Here is a 19,751-nt window from a genome sequence, read left to right on the forward strand (position 1 = left end):
ACATATTTAACCCCTTCGAGGGAGAAGGCATCGTGTCTGCCTGGTAATCCACGATTCAATAATAATAATGGTGAAATACTTTTTTTTTTTTGTCAAGCACAATTTTTGTTTACTTTCCAGAGCAGTTTTCTGTGCTATGCACAATTCTGTGAGATGCGGCTAAAGGCAGCATTATGTTGATAAACAAGAGGCTCTGTAATGGCCACTCAGGCAAAACCACATTTTGCAACCATATTTAATCGTCTTTCATTCAGACCACGACTCCCGGAGGAATAGAGTGACTCCTAGAGATGAGACCCTACCTAAGTGGATGTCCAGAGATGGAAACATTTCAACCTCTAAATCTAAAAAGAGAAGGCTGAAACGGATCTGGGCCTCACAGGAAGGACTAAATTATCATAGGGAACGGTGATAAAGCAGCGACACAGAAAGTCCTTTGTCCCAGAGCGGGAGTTACCCGCCGCGAAGAGGGCGGGGGCAGCCCGGGGCCAGACTGGATCCCGGAGGGGCTGTCCCGGCTTATGTGGGCGGTGGTCTCCTGCCTTGACCAGTGGTCTCTGCCCCACTTCCCTCCTACTTAAAGACAAACCCGGCTCCCGCTGACAGCGCAAGGCCGGGCCCAGGCACTCGAACCGAGGCCTGGCCGGACGCCGCTGCAGTGCCCCCCCAGTCCGCCCGGGGCGCTGTGGCTGCAGCGGGTCCGGAGGGGGCGGTGAAGCCTTGGGGAGGGGAGGGAAAGTGAGGGGAGGTGAGAGGAGAGGGGAGTGTTGGTGGCTCCGGAGTCGGGCCGAGCGGGCGGGCGGGGAAGTGGAGGAGGAGGAGGAGCCGGGGCGGGCTGGCGGGCGGCCGGGTGGTGGCGGCGGAGGCATGGCGGAGCCGAGCGGGGCCGAGACGAGGCCCCCTATTCGGGTCACCGTCAAGACCCCAAAGGACAAGGAGGAAATTGTGATCTGCGATCGAGCCTCGGTCAAGGAGGTAGTATGGGTGGCGGGGACCGAACGCAGAGGAGGGGGTCTGTGAGGAGATGGGGGTGTAGGGGGGCTGCGAGAGACGAGAGGGCATCCGAGAGAGGGCCCTGGAGAGAAGGGTGGGGGTCCTGCAGGGACCCCGAAGAGCAGAGGGGAAGCAGAGGTGGGTAGGAACACCCTGCACCGCGGGAACGTGTCCGGTGTACGGGTGGGGGGTGGTGAGGTTTACCGGGTGGTCAGGGCTGGGGGCGTGGTAGAGAGTGGAGAAGGGGGCACCTTGCGCCGGCAAAGGGAAAGACCCTGGGTTTGAGGCGAGTGTGCGCTCCGGTGACGATTCGCGTTTCTAGGCGCCAAAGCCGAGTAGGGGGCTTGGTGTTGAAGGAGGAGAGCGGGGCCAGGGGGCGCAGGCGGAGAGCGCTGTCTCGCTGGACGCCCAGTGTCGTGTGGAAACCTGCAGCAGAGAGGACACGGTTTTCCTTTGACCAGATTCTTTCTACTCTTACAAATCGAAGTGATTCTTTTTTGGTCTCGGCTCCTCCGGGATTTACGCAATGTGCAGTAGGTGCTCAATAAAAATTTGTTGAATGATAGAATATTGCCCCGTGTTCTTCACCACCAGTGGCTGCTCCAAAATTTCACATAGGCGGGGCTTAAGATAGACCCTCTGGTTGGAAGAGAGGGATTCTAAACTGTTTGCTTACCATGTGCAGTTTTTTACTTAAGAATGCTTTTTTTTAAAAAAAAAAAAAAAAGAGGGAGGGATTGATTAGAGTTTAGGGATTCTCGCCCTCCCTAAGGCAACTTTTGTTGTCAGCACTGCCTCCCAAGCTTATAAAATGTCTCCATTCCAAAGTGTAAATCCTTTTCCCTGCACAGCTGAATGTAGAATTAGCACTAATTGAGACTGGTCAAGGCCTGAGTCTTGTTCTGCCCAAGAGAAATTGCTTAACTTCTTTAATCCTCGATTTTTTTTCTTGGTTTGTTAACTGTTAACAGTTACTGTAGTTCAGAGAACCCTATAGCAGGAACTGGCAGTAAGGAAAGAAAAGAAACTTGGGTTTGAGAAGAAGAAGGCTGAAGGGTAACAGGGTCTGGGCTCAAGGCTGCTTAAGGAATTGGAATCAAGAGGGTTGCCCAGGTAGTAGTGCCTCACAGTCTGGGTGGAGCGACTGAAGGTAGGGAGGGCTCCAAGGGCTTTCTAGGGTGAAAGACCCTGGAGTGAAATATAGTGGTGCTGTTCAGAGGTTCATTTCCTTGATTAAATAAGGAGCTGCTTGTTGTAGTAAATATTCAGTGAGCCTGAAGGAAAAACTTCCTAGGGTTAGGGATGGGAGCAAATGAATGCAAAAGCTGTTGAAGAGGAGGCCCAGGGAGCCCTTACTGGCAAGTCTTTCTCTCTATCCCAGTTCAAAGAGGAAATCTCCAGAAGGTTTAAGGCCCAGCAGGATCAGCTCGTTTTGATCTTTGCTGGCAAGATCCTCAAAGATGGGGACACACTGAACCAGCATGGAATCAAGGATGGCCTCACTGTCCACCTGGTCATTAAGACTCCACAGAAGTAAGTCCAGGAAATGATCAGGCCCAGCTTCTGCTTAAGCCTATTGTGTGCTCACTTCCCCACCTGTGGCTTTCTCACCCATCACCTTGTTACAGTGGGGTAACAAGTTCATCAGACTTAGAAAGTCCTGGGCCAGGGGAAGGTGGGGCCTGGGTGAATTTTCAGGAAAACCAAATTTACTGCTATTGAGTCACTTCCAGCTCATAGCAACCCCTACAGGACAGAGTAGAACCGCCTTGTACTGCTTCTGAGGCTATAAATCTTTACTGGAGCAGATGGCTCTATCATTCTTTCTTGGAATGACTAGTGGGTTCAAAGGAGCCAGGTTTACAGCTCTCAGAATGTCCAAAGACCGATAATACTAGCTCCTCCCTTCACTCAAGTTTCTGACCTCCCCTTCACCTCCCCCTGTTTGCCTCCAGGGTCATAGTTAAGGTACAAGCTGACTAGCCAGGAAAGAGCAATCTGATCTTGGTGTGCCTTCCTTGTTCTTGAGGCATGCACTCCAGTTAGGGTTCTTCTTTCTCTTTCCTTAGGGCTCAAGATACGTCTGCTGCGGCTACTTCTTCCCCTTCCACTCCAGACCCTGCCTCTGCACCCTCCACCATGCCTGCGTCACCTGCGACTCCTGCCCAACCCTCTACCTCTGGCAGTGCCACTTCAGATGCTGGCAGTGGAAGCAGGAGGAGCAGTGGGGGTGGTCCCTCCCCTGGGGCTGGAGAGGGACCTCCCAATGCCACCACATCCATACTCTGTAAGCTCCTAGAGAGGAGGACACAGTCCTGTTTTGGTTTGGGGAACTGGGGAGAGCCAAGAGAAGACATAAACATGGCCCCTGACTTTGGTTTGATCAAGGCAGGGCACCCTTAGACATAGAGTCCTAAATATTAGTTAGGCAAGCCAGAGAAGGAGCAAACATGTGGTGACTTCCTGGAGGAGAGGAGCATGGCTAAGTGAGGGGAGCATTATGGCTAGTGACATGGGTATCCTGGATGAGGTTATTGGAAGAACGTGTGAATTTGAAGAAAAGATAGGCCTAGCAGAAGGTTGGACATGGCATGTTTATTTACTCAGGCCACTGTTGATTGACCACTCTGTGCTGAGTACTGTGTTTAGCTCCAGGGTAAACAAAACCTCAGTGGTCAAAAGGTCTCAGTCTAATGGGCTGACATCTCTGCTCTGGATAGGGTTAAGGAATGGTGAGAAGCAAAGAACAAATAGGGTCCATCCTGGACATACGAATTCAGTGACTGGCCTGGTAGGGGAAAGGCTGCTGGTTCAAAATGTCCCTGCTTCCTCTCCACAGCTGGATTTGGGGGCATCCTGGGTCTGGGTAGCCTGGGCTTGGGCTCCGCCAATTTCATGGAGCTGCAGCAGCAGATGCAGAGGCAGCTGATGTCCAACCCTGAGATGCTGTCACAGATCATGGAGAACCCTCTGGTCCAGGACATGATGTCTAATCCTGACCTGATGCGCCACATGATCATGGCTAACCCCCAGATGCAGCAGCTGATGGAGCGAAACCCTGAGATCAGCCATATGCTCAACAACCCTGAGCTCATGAGGCAGGTAGGTGTTAAGAGAGCAAGTGGGTGAGGAACACCTGGGGCCCAGCCGTTTCCTGCCTTGTCCTACATTGATTTGTTTATTCATTCAACAGCAATGTTTAAATACTAGGGGTTCAGTGATGAAAAAGACAGGCCTAGCTTTCTCAATGGGAAATAGGACAGGTTAATAGGCAATTATAATCCAGTGTGATCAGTGCTATCATGATCGGAGAAGCCTCCTAGGAGCCCAACAAAGGGCAGGAGGCTTCTTGGAAGAAGTGTTATCCTAGCTGAAACCCAAAGGAGGAGGACAGTGAAGCAGAGGTGGGGGCGGGGGCAATGAGAAAGAAAAGTGTTTAAAGAAGAGGAAATGTAAGTGTAAAGGCTTGGAAATAAGAGTGAGATGTTTGAGGAGTGATGTGCTGGGCAAGGCCAGCGGGGAAGGAGACCCACGGAAGGCAGTGTTGGCATTGCTCTTTGGGAGCTCCTCTTGGCCCACTCGCTCTGTTAGGAGGGAAGAGCAGATGACCTGTTCAGCAGAGCTGTGGACACCAGTGCCACTTATTAGAAAATAAGTTCTAAGAGGGCAAGGAATTAGGTAACATAACTAATTAATTACAATGTCTAATCAATTCCTTATATTGCTTTTCCCGTCACCCAACTTACCTATTTATTAATTTTTATCCGTTTCCCTTTCACCCCTGGTAACCATATAAGAATGAATTGGTGTATAAACCTTTCCTTAGCTTTTGTAATTGTGCTCAGCTCTTAATCTGTAATTTTTGCCCTTTTGTAAAAACACTGCAGTGAACATGATAGGCATGTGTTTCTTGTGTGGTAACTCTTTATTTCTTTGGGATAAAGTGAGATTGTTGGATCATGTGGCCTATCTGTTCCCAACTTTCTAAGGAAGAGCCAAACTGCTTCTCATCATGGTTTCACCATTTTACATTCCCATCATTGGTATATGAAAGTTCCAGTCTCCACACCCTGGTCAGTGTTTATCGTTTACTATTCTTCTGAACTCCATTATTGTTGCTAGTATGAGATGAAATCTTGTTGTTAGCTTGGTGTATATTTCTCTAGTAGCTGATGATCTTGAGCATTTCTTTATGTGATTGTTGAGCATTTGAATGTCTTTTTTAATGAAGTGTCTTTTCATGTCCCCTGGTGTGCAGGGATTTTTGAGTGCTTTTTGTTTATTGCCTGAAACAGTACAGGGGCTGTGTTATTGTTAGATGCCATCTAGTCTAACATCCACAATGACCCCATGTGGCAGGGTTTTCTAAGCTGTAATGTTTGTGGAAGCAGTGGTTTTCTCCCACAGAGCCTCTGAGTGGGTTCAACCTGTCAACTTTTTAATTCACAACCATGTGCTTAACTGTTGTGCCATCAAGAGCTCCTTTGGTATATAGCAGGCACTCAATATTTACTGCATGATCAGAGCTCCTTTAGGCTGATTCTCCAAAAGGCAGTTTAGAATAGGCAAGTACAGAATAGAGCGAATGGATGGGAGAGAGCCTGGTGAGGGAAGATATTTCAGGCTGGATGGAAACAAGATGCAGTTGTGTGTGTGTGTGTGTGTGTGTGTGTGTGTCCCGTCATGCACTCCTTTCCCCTGTGGTTTTCAGAGATCACCCCTTAATTGAGACTGAAACATTACCTCCACCCTGACGTTTCTCAAGGTGCAGTCAGGTCAGAGATCTGACCTGAAGGAGAGGGGTTAGACGGTGTTGGTAGAATTTTCTCAGTGTGAAGCCTTCCCCTCCTCTGTCTCTGATTATTTTTCAGGAATTACAGAATAGCATTGGTCATGTTGTTTGACCTGCCTGTGAAACCTGGCTGTACCATTGACTGAATGGATGTGTGTCCCCAGACAGCAAGTCAGTTAGCATCATATCTGTAAAAGAGGGTCTACCTGACATGTTTATTTTGAAGGTTTAAATGACTTAAATTCTGTAGTTAGCCCAGTGCTTGTGTTCAGCTCAGTAGATAATGTTCTCTTCTGCACCCTCTCTACAGTCCCTTCTGTTTTCTCTGTGCTTCCTGACACTTCTGTGACATGTGTGTGAACTCTCTGATCCTGAACGAGGGAAGCTACTGACCTTCCTTATCAGGGCTCATCAGAGTCCTCCACTTGAAAAAGCTAACCAAATACCCATGAGGTGGCAGGATTGGAGCCAAGCATGCAGTAGAGTTTACCTGTTTACCCTTCTTTCTGCCCTGTAAGGCAGTTCCTGTGTCCTGGCTTTTGGTCCTGATGCAGACCCCTCCTCAGGCCCTACCTTCTTCTCTAGCTTGATATTCACCTGGTTCCAGGGCTCATCCTGTCTCTCTTCCCCTCTACCAGACCATGGAGCTTGCTCGGAATCCAGCCATGATGCAAGAAATGATGCGGAACCAGGACCGGGCCCTGAGCAATCTTGAGAGCATCCCTGGAGGGTATAATGCTCTCCGCCGTATGTACACGGACATCCAGGAGCCTATGTTCAGTGCTGCCCGAGAGCAGGTGGGGGCCAGGGCAGTGGGAGGGGCTGTCTGGGTTCAGGATCCCGTGCCCTTAGACTCAGGCAAGGCTAAGGGTACCTCTTTCTTCCCTCAGTCCCTTGATAGGTGAGCCTACACTTGAAGGCTGACCCTCACAGTGTATAGTCAGGGATGGCCCAACTCAACATGGCATTAGATTGGAAGAAAGCTGAGTTCTCCAGAGAAGTGGGTAGGACATAGTGTTCAAAGGATTTGACTTTGTTTTGACAAACTTCTTACACCAGTGGCTCAAAGGTTGTGGGACAGGCCTCCAGGCAGACAGCTGTTCCTTAGCATAGTGTGTCTCAAGCATGTCACAGATCACCTGCATCAGAATCACCCGGGGAGCTTGTTAATGAGATTCCTGGTCACCACTCTTAAGCTTCTTATTGACGCCATCTCTGGAATTGGGTCCCAGGAATATGCACTTTCAGAAATGTGAATGATTTTCGAGTACCTAAAACCTATAGACAAAAAATATAATTATCTTCTAACTAGTATTCAGCTCTGTCTAAACTTAACATGGTATGTCATATATCATTTTAATGCTTATTTCTGTGTTCTTAAAAATTAATTGATATATAAATGTATTATACATTTGTTTGTTTCAAAATTCAGAAGTGGCAAAAAGTAATGAAGAGATATTCAAAAAGTATGAAAAGGTTTACAGCCTAGACAAAAGTACACAGAGAGGATCCTTCTATTTCCATCTCTCAGCAATCTCTTTTCTACCCCAGAGGTAACTACTGTTGTTAGTGTTTTGTGTATTTTCCTGCACATAGTTTACATTGATAAATAAGACCTAACAGATTGAATTGTTGTCTCCATGCACCTTTCCCTCTCCAGAAGTAATTATTGCCCCAGAGTTGGTGTTTATCATTTTAGTTCATTTCTTTATGTTTTTATTACCGTTGGGTATATCTAAAAACAGCCAGCAGTACTGTTTTGCATGTTTTAAACCTCATGAAAGAGGTATCCTGTTGTTTATCTAATTTTGAACTTGCCTTAGAACATTTAAGTGAGAATGTTTCACAAGAGTTAAAAACTTTTTTAGTGAAGGGTAAACACATAAAGTGCACCTATTCTAAGTGCACAGCTTGATGAATTTTCACACGTGTGGCTCTGTAACCAGTGTCTGAGTGTGAGATTGGAATCTCACATTCCTTTTTCCTGTAGCTAACCAGTTTGCCAGTCCCATAAAAGTGGACCATGCTTTCCCAGCCCTTTGTTTCGGGCTCTCTGCCCTACATCAGATTTCCATAGCTGAGTGTGTCTCTTGCTGACTCTGTTCTGTTCCAGTGGTCAGCTTGCCTGTCAGCACACCAATACTACATAGTCTTTTTTTTTTTTTAAATACTAGTTTACATACAGAGTTCATAAAGTTCATATACATTGTTTTTCACACTGGACCGTTCCCCTTTCCTTTACCAATTCCTCCCTGCATCCATCAAATTGTGGAACTCTTATGTTTAAGACCCCCCCCCTTGGATCCTTGTACATGCTCTATAATAATGGTTTTATACAATATTTATCTTTATAAGACTGAGTTAGTTCACTTAGCATTATGCTCTCCACTCCCCCCTACCACATTGTCCTTAATAAATCTTGGTATAGACTGAGTTTTCATCTTGTTCTTCAATATCATCCTGCTTATTCTTGGCATTGCTCTCTCAAATTAAAAAAAATTATTTCTAGGCATCAACTAAGGATTTGTAAAGAAAAAATTACTTTTTCTAGTTTTATTTTTAAAATGTCTTATTTGAGTGAAAGTTTCCAGATCAAATTGGTTTCCGTTCAATAATTCATGCACTTATGTTTATTTAAAGTCTCTCATTAAATCCTTTTTTATCAAGGGTATGCACTTTATGACACAATCACATAATTGATAAAAGCTTAAAACAAGCACTCCAGTTAATTCTGATGCGAGAACTGCTGGTTTAGCTGTAATAACATAGCATTTGGCATCAACAAACCTTCGTTCAAATCCAGTGCCACCATTTTTTCTAGTGTGATTTTAAGTGATTTGCTAAACTTTATAAGTTTATCAGAGATTTTCATCCTTTTCTGGTCTCAGGACCCTTTAAAAACTGAGGCCCTTTCCAACTCATCCCCAAAAAACTTTTTTTTTTTGTGGGTTGTATAAATAACTATTTCCTAAAACAAGCAAGATTTTAGAGGAGAATGTGGCCTTCATGTTTACATTTTTGCAGATCTCCATAATGATTTGTGATGAGACAGGTGGATTCTTAGATCTGCTTCTGCCTTTGGTCTGTTGCAATGTAATATGTTATACAGTCTTTGGAAAATTCTCCTGAACCCTCATGAGAAAATGAGAGTGAAAAATGGTTTTGAACCTCATGGGGATTCTTTGACCACACTTTGAGAACTGGTGTATTAGAGAGGTATTGTAAACATTAGTATTCATTCATGTGCCAGGCACATAGTAGGTGCTCAGTAAGTGGTGGCTGTTATTACTGTGGGTGGCTGTCATTGCGAAGGAAAGAGATTCAGTCTTTAGGGTGTGCTGCAAAGAACAAAACAAGACCCAGAACTAGGTAGGTCCAGGCAGATTACCAGAACAGGAAATCTGAAACAGGGACAAAGACTGAAACCGCAACGTGTGAACCCTGGCCTGAGAGCCTTGTTATCTGAACAGGCATCTGGTGAGGAGAAGGAACCAGACTTAGGGCAGGAGAGTTCCTTGATCATCCCTGCACCCCAAGAGCACGTTGAATAAACAGGAAAAATGACTGGTCTGAAATCCCTTATGGGAAGGGGCTTAGGCTTCTCAGCTATTTCTTGCACAGAGAGCACGGGGGAGGGAGCTGTCAAGCTCTAGGGGCCTGAGAAGGTTAAGCTAAGGAGACAGGGTCTGCGAGTCTCACAGCAAGTCCCTTGAACTCCCTAGCTCTTTCCTGTGTACTAGAGGGTCCAAAGAGAAGAGATCAGGCAGCATCCACCAAGGGACAGAGCCAGAGACCATCCTGGGTGTTACAGGAACCTGGTGCTAAGGCCTGTTTAATCAACTCAAGTGGCCAGTGTAGGGAGCTAGGCTGAGATGGAGAAAACCAGAAGAACATCACCTAGGAAGTGTATCCTCAGACAGTGGCACTTACAGCCTGGGAAATGAGGGAGAACTGCCTTGGGGAATTGGGATTAGATTAGTGTTGCTGATAAAAAGGAGCTGGAGGCAAATCTGAGTTGAAGGAGAGTAAGGTCTGAGAGCCGACTCCTGTCAGGCCAGCAATACTTATTGAGCACCTACTATTAGTGTCCTGCCAGGCTCTAGGAGTGCAAAGGTGAATGAATCCCAGATAGCTGCTCCTGGAAAGGTGCAGAAAAGCAAACACTTCCCGACACAATAGGAAAGGGGAATAAAGTGACAGGAGGACATTGATGAGACTAGAGACTGAATCTTTGGAGCGCCAGGGGAGAAGACAAAGTTATCTGAGGGATTTGGTTATCTAGTCATTAGCAGGGCCAGGGTGGATCTTGCCCATTGTGGGCACCAAGAGCTGAGCTGAGGACCTCCCCATCTTAGATCTCTCTCCTTTTCCTGGGGAAGGGAAGGCTACTAGGTGAGACGAGAGAAAGGGCCTAGTCCTTGTCCCTGATTTGTTTCAGTCCTTAACCCGAAACCTTTCCCTCCTCCCAGTTTGGCAACAATCCTTTCTCTTCCCTGACCGGGAACTCCGACAGCTCGTCCTCCCAGCCTCTGCGGACTGAGAATCGAGAGCCCCTCCCTAATCCCTGGAGCCCCTCGCCCCCCACCTCCCAGGCCCCCGGGTCCGGTGGGGAGGGCACCGGAGGATCGGGGACCAGCCAGGTGCACCCGACAGTCTCGAACCCCTTTGGGATCAATGCGGCTAGCCTGGGGTCAGGTATGTCCTAGGGTGGAAGGAGCTTAGTGGGGTCACCAGGGCAGGCCCAGAACTGAATAGGGTTTACACTGCTCCAGGATATTGAAGACAGGTGAGACTCTTGAAGCTTCGGAGGGATCTCTGCAGCCTGGGGGAGTGACCAGACCTCCCAGAGGGTGAAGGCTAATTCTTACCACATCCTGATGTAGCTGAGAGTGACCCAAGTAGAGGCTCATGAGTAAAGCAGGCCCTGCTTCCTCTGTTCTCTGAGTGTTACCACCACTGTCCCATGTAGACGAGTCAGACTGAGGAGTGAGTATTGGAAAGGAATCAGGCCAGACCTGGGGCCCGGCAGCTGTGAAGCTAGGGGAGAGGGATGTGCAGGGCTCCCATGTCCAGAGTAGCTTATGGACTGCATTAAGGGCCCCATTTTTCTGCGCTGTGGGTGTACACATCACCCTGATGATATCTTTGGTAGATGCCCTGATTTCTCGCTGCCCTGGGGGACATTTTGATTGGACAAGTCCCTGTGTGTTTCATTTTTCTTATTTGTAAAAATAAGAGACTTGAACTTGATCCATGGTTTTTCAGTTGGGCTTCTTAGTCCAGGGAGATCTGGACCATCTCCAGAATGAGTGAGGAGCAAACAGGAGAGACCCAGGCCTCTCGCCTCAGCTCCAACCAGAACACTGACATTCTTGGGTTCTGAGAGAGATTTGCTCTGAGCAAAAGGTCTGCAGACCTAAGTTCTAGGTTGTCTTTAGTCAATCCTTTCCTACTCTGGCATTATCTGAGCTGTTGGCAGCAACAGGCCAGAGGGGTATGAGTCAGACCCCATTTCTAACTGGCTTGCCCTTAGCAAGGGAGGGGAAAGGGGTTATGCAGGAGCAGGGCAGGATGACCTTGGAGTTGAGAGAGACTTGGGCCCAGGCCATAGCATGTGGGTGACCAGTTTACGATTGTTTCAGAGTTGTGAAACCACTCAGTGTGTCTAGAAAAAGGTAGATTGAAGCGAGGAAGGCATCTGTTTTCCATCTGGACCCTGTCTCTTTCTCTCCCTGGTCCTAGGGATGTTCAACAGCCCAGAAATGCAGGCCCTCCTGCAACAGATCTCCGAGAACCCTCAGCTAATGCAGAATGTGATCTCCGCCCCCTACATGCGCAGCATGATGCAGACTCTTGCCCAGAACCCCGACTTTGCTGCTCAGGTATGACACTGGCACAGGGAAGTTGCTCTGGAGAGCGGGTTCCTTTGGCAGGCTGGGCAGATTTTGTGGTGGTCACGACCAAAGACAGCTCTACTACTTCCTGCTGTGTGAGTTAAGCCTGTTATTTCACTTTGTTTTTTTATCTGTAAGAGAATAATAATAGTTTTTACCTCACAGCAGAGCTGTGAGGATTAAATGAATTAATATATGTAAAATTTTTAATTAGTACAGGTCGTGGCACATAGCGAGTACAGTGCCCTGGGAAGTCTTAGAAGCAATATGTATAAAACGGGTTGAACAGCTGACTGAATACTCTTTATTGCCCAAAATATAGTTCCAATTGCCCAAAATATAGTTCCACTTCCTCTCTGTTCACTTAGGCCTTCAGGATACTTTGAAATCTTTGGAAAAGCTGACCAGATTTACTATGGGCGGAGGTGGGGCAAGGGAGTCAAGGGAGTTAAGATGGAGGGGCCCAGCCTCCCCCTACTACCTTCACCTTGGCAGATGATGGTGAATGTGCCGCTCTTTGCGGGAAACCCCCAGCTGCAGGAGCAGCTCCGCCTACAGCTCCCAGTCTTCCTGCAGCAGGTGAGTAAGGAGGCCACGGAGGATGGAGGATGAGGGCGCTCTGAAGTCCTGTAAGTGGGACAGAGCCTGGCTCTAGGTTTAGGGTTTGTCTGCCTCCTTCCTGCTTCCTCCTGTTGATTTTATCACCTGGTTTACCACCAGATGCAGAATCCGGAGTCGCTCTCTGTCCTCACCAATCCTCGTGCCATGCAGGCACTGCTACAGATTCAGCAGGGACTGCAGACCTTGCAGACCGAGGCCCCCGGGCTGGTGCCCAGGTGAGGAGGGGGCCTGAGGGTCAGCTAGCGTTTGCTCACTCCGCCCCTTTGCCTTTTTTCTCTATCATTCTCTGAGCCCTGCTGTCTCCATGGCAGCTTTTTATGTCTCTGAGGGTCTGTATCCTCTTTCCTCCAACCAGTGACCTCACTGTGGTTGATAATCACAACCCTTCTCACCCTTCCATGCTAATCCCTCTCCCACTGGCCAAGGCAGAGACCTTCCTCTCTGCCCAGTGATGACCTGGGGGAGGGGGAAAGGCCACTCCCCTACAGCCTGACTGGTCATGACGGCCCAGAGGTGAGGTGGTGATGAATTACCCCACACTGGGCAACACCAACCCTTGTGACCTCGCTGCCTTGGCAGTCCCTTCCCTTCCCCTGTAGAACTCTCCTGCCTGACCCTGCTGTGGACTCTTAAGGTCATTTGTGGCTCTGCTCTTGACAGTTGACATCCCCCCTCCTTCAGTTATGCCACTGCCTCCAAATTCTTTTCCTACTGTTTCTCCCATTTCAGTCCCTTCTCCAGCATTGCCTCCCACCTCTCAGTTTCTCATGCATTTGTCTCCTACTTGCAGCCTTGGCTCCTTTGGGATCCCCCGGACCCCAGCGCCCTCAGCAGGCAGTAACACTGGGTCAGCCCCTGAGGTTTCCAACGCTTCACCAGCCACGTCTTCTCCAACAGCAGCTTCCAGTGCCCAACAGCAGCTCATGCAACAGATGATTCAGCTTTTGGCCGGAAGTGGAAACTCACAGGTACAATGGAGGCTGTGCCAGGCTACCATGTCCGTCCTGGGTAGAACCAAGAGTGCAGTAGGGCAGAGGCAGTGGAGCAGGCTTCAGAGGCAGCCGCACCAGCTGTAGAGCCTGGCCTGCCGCTGACTAGCCTTGGCACATAACTGGCCTTGAATTCAGTATCCATAGCTATAAAATGGAGATGAGACTAGTGATAGCAGTTACAAGATACCTGGTTCTATTCAAAGTGCTTTAAGTTTAAGTGCTCACTTGTTCCTCCTAACAGCCCTGTGAGGAAGTCTAGTCTTACATTATTTTGCAGAGGGAATATAGTGAGCAAGGTCCAGAGAGGTTAATTTTCTGGTTCAGGGTGACATAACTAGTAATAGTCAATGTTCAAACCCAAGCATTTAACTACTCTATTTATCACTTTTACTAAGAGGATTCTTTTGATAATTGAAGACTCCTATCTCTGAGACTCTAGTGGCCTAGTGGTAAGGAGCTGTGCTGCAATCTTAAAGGCAGTTCAAATCCACCAGCTGCTCCACAGGAAAAAAGATGGGAAGTCTATGCTCATGCAATTAAACTGCCTCTGAAAACTCACTGGAGGGTCAGCTGTGGCTTGATTCTGACTCAGTGGTACACAACAGCAACAACATCTCTGAGACTCAGAAGGATTCTGGGAGGTGATGACACAGTCAAAACCAGGGACTTCAGGGGAGCAGTGGGAATGACAGGGTGAACCTTTTAACCTTTTGTCACCTTTATGACTCATCTTAGAAAAGCATGTCAGCAAAACTATGTCTAATGTGTGCTCGACTGTGCCTGGCACAGAGAGGACTGGGCCAGGTGATCTCCAGGGTGCAGTTGAGCTCGGATTCTGTGAGCTGAGAAGAGAAGCACAGGACTTTTATGTGACAGGTCAGGGCATGTGTGGCAGGCCTGCTCTCTGATCCCAGCCAAGTCCTTTCCTGCTCTGGACGGCACTTTTCCCTTATCAGCAGGCAGGTAGGCTGTGCCGGCCTAAAGATAAGGGTCTTCTGGTTTTTTGGTTAGTGATTCCCAAACATCCCTTAGGAAAACATTTCCAAGAGATATTTAGAGGCCTGTCAAGACTGAAAGTCTTTCTCTTATAATTTGTAAATAGCTGTGTTTGTTAATTAAAATTAAGTAGATTCTTTCCTGGGTTCCTTCTTTGGCCTTTAACATTGCTATGTGTGTGATAACTGTCAGCATTTAGGGCTAATGTTCAGCATGCTTTTTTTTTATTGTTGTAAATACATAAGTAACAAAACGTTCCCCATTTCAGTATTCTTTACATGTACAACTAATACTGTGCATCATGCTACTCAAGTGTGTATCTCATGTGACCCCAGAGCAGTTTGGCTCTTGAAGTGAGTGCCAGTTAGCAACTTCTATGTGTCCATGGGAAGAAGTTGGGAATATAGGCTGATGTAGGCCTGTCAATTAAAGTTTTAAGGAAGATACTCCTTTGTTATTGCATAATTATTATTTTGTGACTGGAAATTCGGGCCCTTGCCCCACTTTTAGCTTCTCCTTCTCTCCCCTCTTAGTTGACTCTAAGAACATTGGAGAAGGCCACCTGGGCCTCTTCCCTTTACTGTAAACCCTTAGATTGATTCATTGGGCCTCTGAGGTTGGAGCCCAATTCACCAGGCCTTTCCCCTCCAGGTACAGACGCCAGAAGTGAGATTTCAGCAGCAACTGGAGCAGCTCAACTCCATGGGCTTCATCAATCGGGAGGCCAACCTGCAGGCCTTGATTGCCACAGGAGGGGACATCAACGCAGCTATTGAGAGACTCCTGGGCTCCCAGCTCTCCTAATCCCTCAGCCCTGCCTCCTGCCTCTCCCTGCCCTTGGTGCCAGTGTTCCTCTGATAGCCCCCACCCCTGGAGCCCATCATTCCTTCTGTTTTCTCCCTTGTCCTCCTGGGACAGCAGAGTGACTTCAGAGGCGTGGACCACCACCTTGTAAATCTGTCTAAGAATTTTTATTTTACTTCTCCATCTTTTACTGAATTATCTCTCCTGATCTCCTTGAGCACAGCTATTGAAACACTTCTCAGTTATGTTTGATTAACTCCACCTTCTTCCCTTACAAGCCCTAAAGCTTCTCCATGGCGGCAGAATCAAAGGAACAATCAGCTATCTGGTTTACTGGAACAGGATCTTCCCTCTGTACCACTAGTGTTCTGCTTATCTTACTATCTTATGTTTACTTTTGGTAACTCTTTCTTTCTCTCACTTAACTCTACACCCCACCCATAGCCCCACCTCTGCTAGGAAAAGGAGTAATGCTAGAATTTCATACTCTGAAGGAGGGGCAGAAAGCAGGCCATCTGTGACTTTCTTCCTCACTCCTTGTTTTGATCCAGTACTTTTTCATAGGCTTTGTGGGATCCTCTAGAGGCAGGAGGAAAGGAAAGGACTCATAGCCCTGTGGACCAGCCCAGTGGAGATGAGTGTAGAAGTGGAGAGGATGAGATTTTCTGGAGGAAAAGAATGAAGGAGAATGAGTAAATTCTTAGAAATCAGAATTAATGAGGAGTAGAAGCCTAGTAGCTCTTTTAGGTGGGAGGGTCCAAGCCCAGGTTTATGGAAGACTCAAAGAGATAGGTACTGATGGAATTTCAGTGAAGAAAGGGGCACGCACGCACGCACACAACCCCTGACCGCCTGTCCTGCCCGTGTACCCTATGTACCAGTGTTTTGAGCCCCTCTCAAAAGTCATGAAGGGAGTTTAGATCTCAGCCGTGGGGAAGTTATGTGTATGTGTGTGTGAGAGAGAGAGAGAGTGAGTGTGTGTGTGTGTGTGTGTGTGTGTGTGTGTAAAATGCATGAGAATTAAGGTGGAAAGTAGATTCTTTGCTGATTTCTGGTTCTACATGCTCCTTGCTTAGAGAGTGAGTAGAATGGCCAGGGATGGATATAGCCAGGAGAGCTAGGCTACTGCTGTGATCTGAAGGTGGTGTGGGTACCCCCTTTGAAGCTGTCTGGCCTGTGACCAGCACTCTTACTACTATTCATTCTGGTGATGCTTTAGGGAACAGAGAGGGGTCTTTCCCCCCCAGAGGCCATGGTCTTTGGCTCCCTAGCCCCTGCTCTTTCAATTCTTCATGGGTTTCCTCCAGACCAGTGGTACCTTTCATCTGAAATCGGATGGTTGCTCCACTGGGACAGAGTAGGTTCACACTGCTGCCTCCCTCTGCACTTGGCCCAGCTGCTTGGAGGATTTATGGCAGCAAAAATGGAGGCAAGAGGAACAGAATTTAGCTCCAAGTGGGAGAAAGTCCCAAGCAGTCAAGAGAAAGGGGTCTGTTTGGCTTTCCCTCCCTGTCTCCCCCAGCTCCCACACTGGCCCTTGTAAATAAATGGCGTGGTCTTCATTGTGATGCTGCCTGCTGTTTTTTTTTTTCTCGGGGGGTGGGGGGGGAAGCTGACTGAAGGCAGCCTGGTTTTAGAAGTGGGATGTAGAAGAATCTGAAGTTGTGCTTACTTAACACCAAATGTTAAGAAACATTGAAAGTTAAAGTATAACTAAGCATGGGGGTTTCAGTAGTCTGGTTTGAGGAGAAGGATTCCATTCTTCCATTCCCAGACGATTAAGATATTTGCGTTTTCACCATTAGCCAGCACTATCAAGATAGCTAGGTCATGACTTCCATCCTCTGACCTTTCAGCAAGACTGCGCTGAATAAGGATGACAGAAGAATTGATGCCTTTGAGCTCTAGTGTTGGAGAAGAACCCTGGACATCCCATGGGCTGTCAAAAGAACAGATAAGCCTTGGAGAAACTGCAGCCAGAATCCTCCTTGGAGGGAAAGACGATGACAAATCTTACTCACATACTTTGGTAATGTTGTTAGGAGACACCATTCCTTGGATGATGATGTTTGCCTTCAAGTCGAGCACGACTCCTAGTGACCCTATGAACAAAAGGCCTGAAGCCCCTCTCCTACTATCAACATTTATCAAAGTTCATAATGTTTCCAGAGGCATGTTATTTAGGAAGTGGATGCCACTCCTGCTTCCAAACCTGTCAGTATGTTATTGTTATGTGCCATTGAGTCTCTTGCAGTGTATAGCGACCCTATGTACAGCAGCTCTGAACCCTTTCCTGTCCTGAGCCAGTCTCACTAATTCCAACACACTAACCCCCATTGTTCCAGTTACTGTATCAATCCATCTCATCCAGGGTCTCCCTCTCCTGCGCTGTCTGTCCACCTTCTAAGCATGATGTCTTTGGATAGGGACATCATATTTAGATAGGTGGAAGGTCAGCAAAAGAGGAAGACCCTCAATGAGATAGATTGACAACGTGACTGTAGCAATGGCTCAAGTGTGTCAGAGATGATGAGCATGGCACAGGATAGGGTAGGTTTCAGGTCTAATATAGGGACACTATGAATCATATTCAACTCAACGGCACTTAACCACCACTACCTCAGGTAAAAAGGACATTTTACATCAAGATCTTAAGCATGTGGAATTTAAGTATTGCCCAAGTTTATACCTGACTGTATCACTAATTGTGTGAACCGAAAGAAATCTTCACTCTGACAAAACCTCTGAGGTTTTTATATTTTATACACTGAGGTTGAAGATTAGTGGCCTGTATTACATGAATAAAACATGAATGGGAAGTTCTACTTCTCATAATAGACTACATGCTTCAGACCAACACTCTTATTCAAAACTAAAAACAGGTGGAATATTATATACCTAAAAAGCTTCAAAGGGCTAGCAAGATTGGTTGATGGAGAATCCAGAAAGGAAGGAAACCACCACAGGCTATTAGAGGCTTTTCCCAAAGGGAAATTTGGTAAGAGATGGAGCTGTAGTTCTGAGGGTCTTGTAGCATTGGAAGTTAATGAAAAACCCAGCATCTTGAGTGGAACTCCTAAAAATGAGCTGGGTGATGTAGAAATTGTCAAACCTTGGTCTTGGAATAAGATGATAAGGTTATAAACAACTCGGGTATTAAGAACAGGCAAAAAACCTCTGGAGAAGAGTAACATCATCCTAGACCTTAAATTTTTTTATTTTATTTTTTTAATTTGTGTGAGTGTGTACCTTCAAATCAGATCTGATTGGTACAGGAGGAGATTGTCCCTCCAGCAGAGTATCTGGTGGATTTGAACCTCATGTCTCTAGAATTGCAGTGCAGCTTCTTACCACTAGGCCACTAGAGCTCCCTCAGCTTTTAATATTTTGCAATAGTTTTTCAAATGTAACAAGAGGCTGGGCTCTATGAGGAGAAGTGTGGCATTAGGATTGGTGGAAGATCTATCAACAATCTGCTTTATGCAGATGACACAACCCTGCTCACTGAAATTGAGGAGGACCTCATGCACTTACTGCAGAGGGTCAAGGACTGCAGCCTTCAGTATGGACTGAGGCTCAATGTCAAGAAGACAAAGATTCTCACCACTGGACCAATCGGTAGCATCAGGATGGATGGTGAAGAGATTGAGATTGTTCACAGCTTCAGTTTGCTCAGCTCCACGGTCAACACTCTTGGCACCAGCAGCCAGGAAATAAAAAAAACATATTGCGATGGGAAAGTCTGCTGTTAGGGACCTCTCTAAAGTACTCAAGAGCAACGGTGTCTCTCTGGAGACTAAGGTGTGCCTGATACAGGCCATGGTTTTTGCAATCACTTGTTATGCATCAGAGAGTTTGACAATGACTATGGAGGATAGAAGGAGAATTGATGCCTTTGAGCTGTAGTGCTGGAGAAGAGTATTGAATGTACCATGGACTGCCAAGAAAACAGACAGATTCATCCTAGAGAGGGTTAAAACAGGCTACTCCCTGGAGGTAAGGATTCTGGGGCTTCGTCTGACATACTTTGGACAGGTTGTAAGGAGAGACAGGTCCTTGGAGAGGGACATCATGCTTGGGAGGGTGGAGGGACAGCGCAGGAGGGGAAGACCCTCTATGAGGTGGATTGATTCAGTGACTGGGGTAATCGGGATAGGTGTGTCAGAGGCAGTGCGATTGGCACAGGATAGAGCAGGTTTTAGGGCTGTTGTACATAGGGTCGCTATGAGTCGCAAACAACTCGACGGCACATAACAACAACACTCAATCACAATAGAAACTAATCAAGCATTTTGAGAGGTTTAACCCTCTCGGATGAATCTGTTTGCTTTCCTAGCAGTCCATGGTATTCCCAATACTCTTCTCCAGCACCACAGCTCAAAGGCATCAATTCTCCTTTTATCCTCCTTGGTCATTGTCCAACTCTCTGATGCATAAGAAGTGATTGCGAAGACCATGGCCTGTATCAGACGCACCTTAGTCTCCAGAGATGAGGCAATGTAATTGAATTGAAACAACTGATAGACAATAAACAGACTTACAAAAATTCTATACTGGGATCATGAAGAAACTGAAACAAAAACAACTCTACATGGTTGGTTCCATGTAGATACAAGCCAAGCTTGAAACTTCCAGCAGAGAACTGAAACTAAGTACTGG

At 47.1% G+C, this 19,751-nt stretch overlaps 1 protein-coding gene across 1 annotated transcript; it reads left to right on the top strand.

The window, feature by feature from the left end:
• Window positions 1-840: 840 nt before the first annotated feature.
• Window positions 841-15,092, top strand: UBQLN4 (ubiquilin 4). Its single transcript, XM_006895773.1, has 11 exons — window positions 841-975; window positions 2,375-2,526; window positions 3,063-3,280; window positions 3,833-4,095; window positions 6,424-6,582; window positions 10,255-10,480; window positions 11,528-11,667; window positions 12,175-12,258; window positions 12,400-12,515; window positions 13,091-13,268; window positions 14,940-15,092. The coding sequence occupies exons 1-11, from the start codon at window positions 868-870 to the stop codon at window positions 15,090-15,092; spliced, it is 1,797 nt and encodes a 598-aa protein (XP_006895835.1). The 5' UTR covers window positions 841-867.
• The last annotated feature ends 4,659 nt before the right edge of the window (window positions 15,093-19,751 follow it).

This window comes from Elephantulus edwardii, unplaced genomic scaffold (assembly GCF_000299155.1).
Source record: "Elephantulus edwardii isolate Elephantulus edwardi_28Jun2011 unplaced genomic scaffold, EleEdw1.0 scaffold00176, whole genome shotgun sequence".
NCBI lineage: Eukaryota > Metazoa > Chordata > Mammalia > Macroscelidea > Macroscelididae > Elephantulus > Elephantulus edwardii.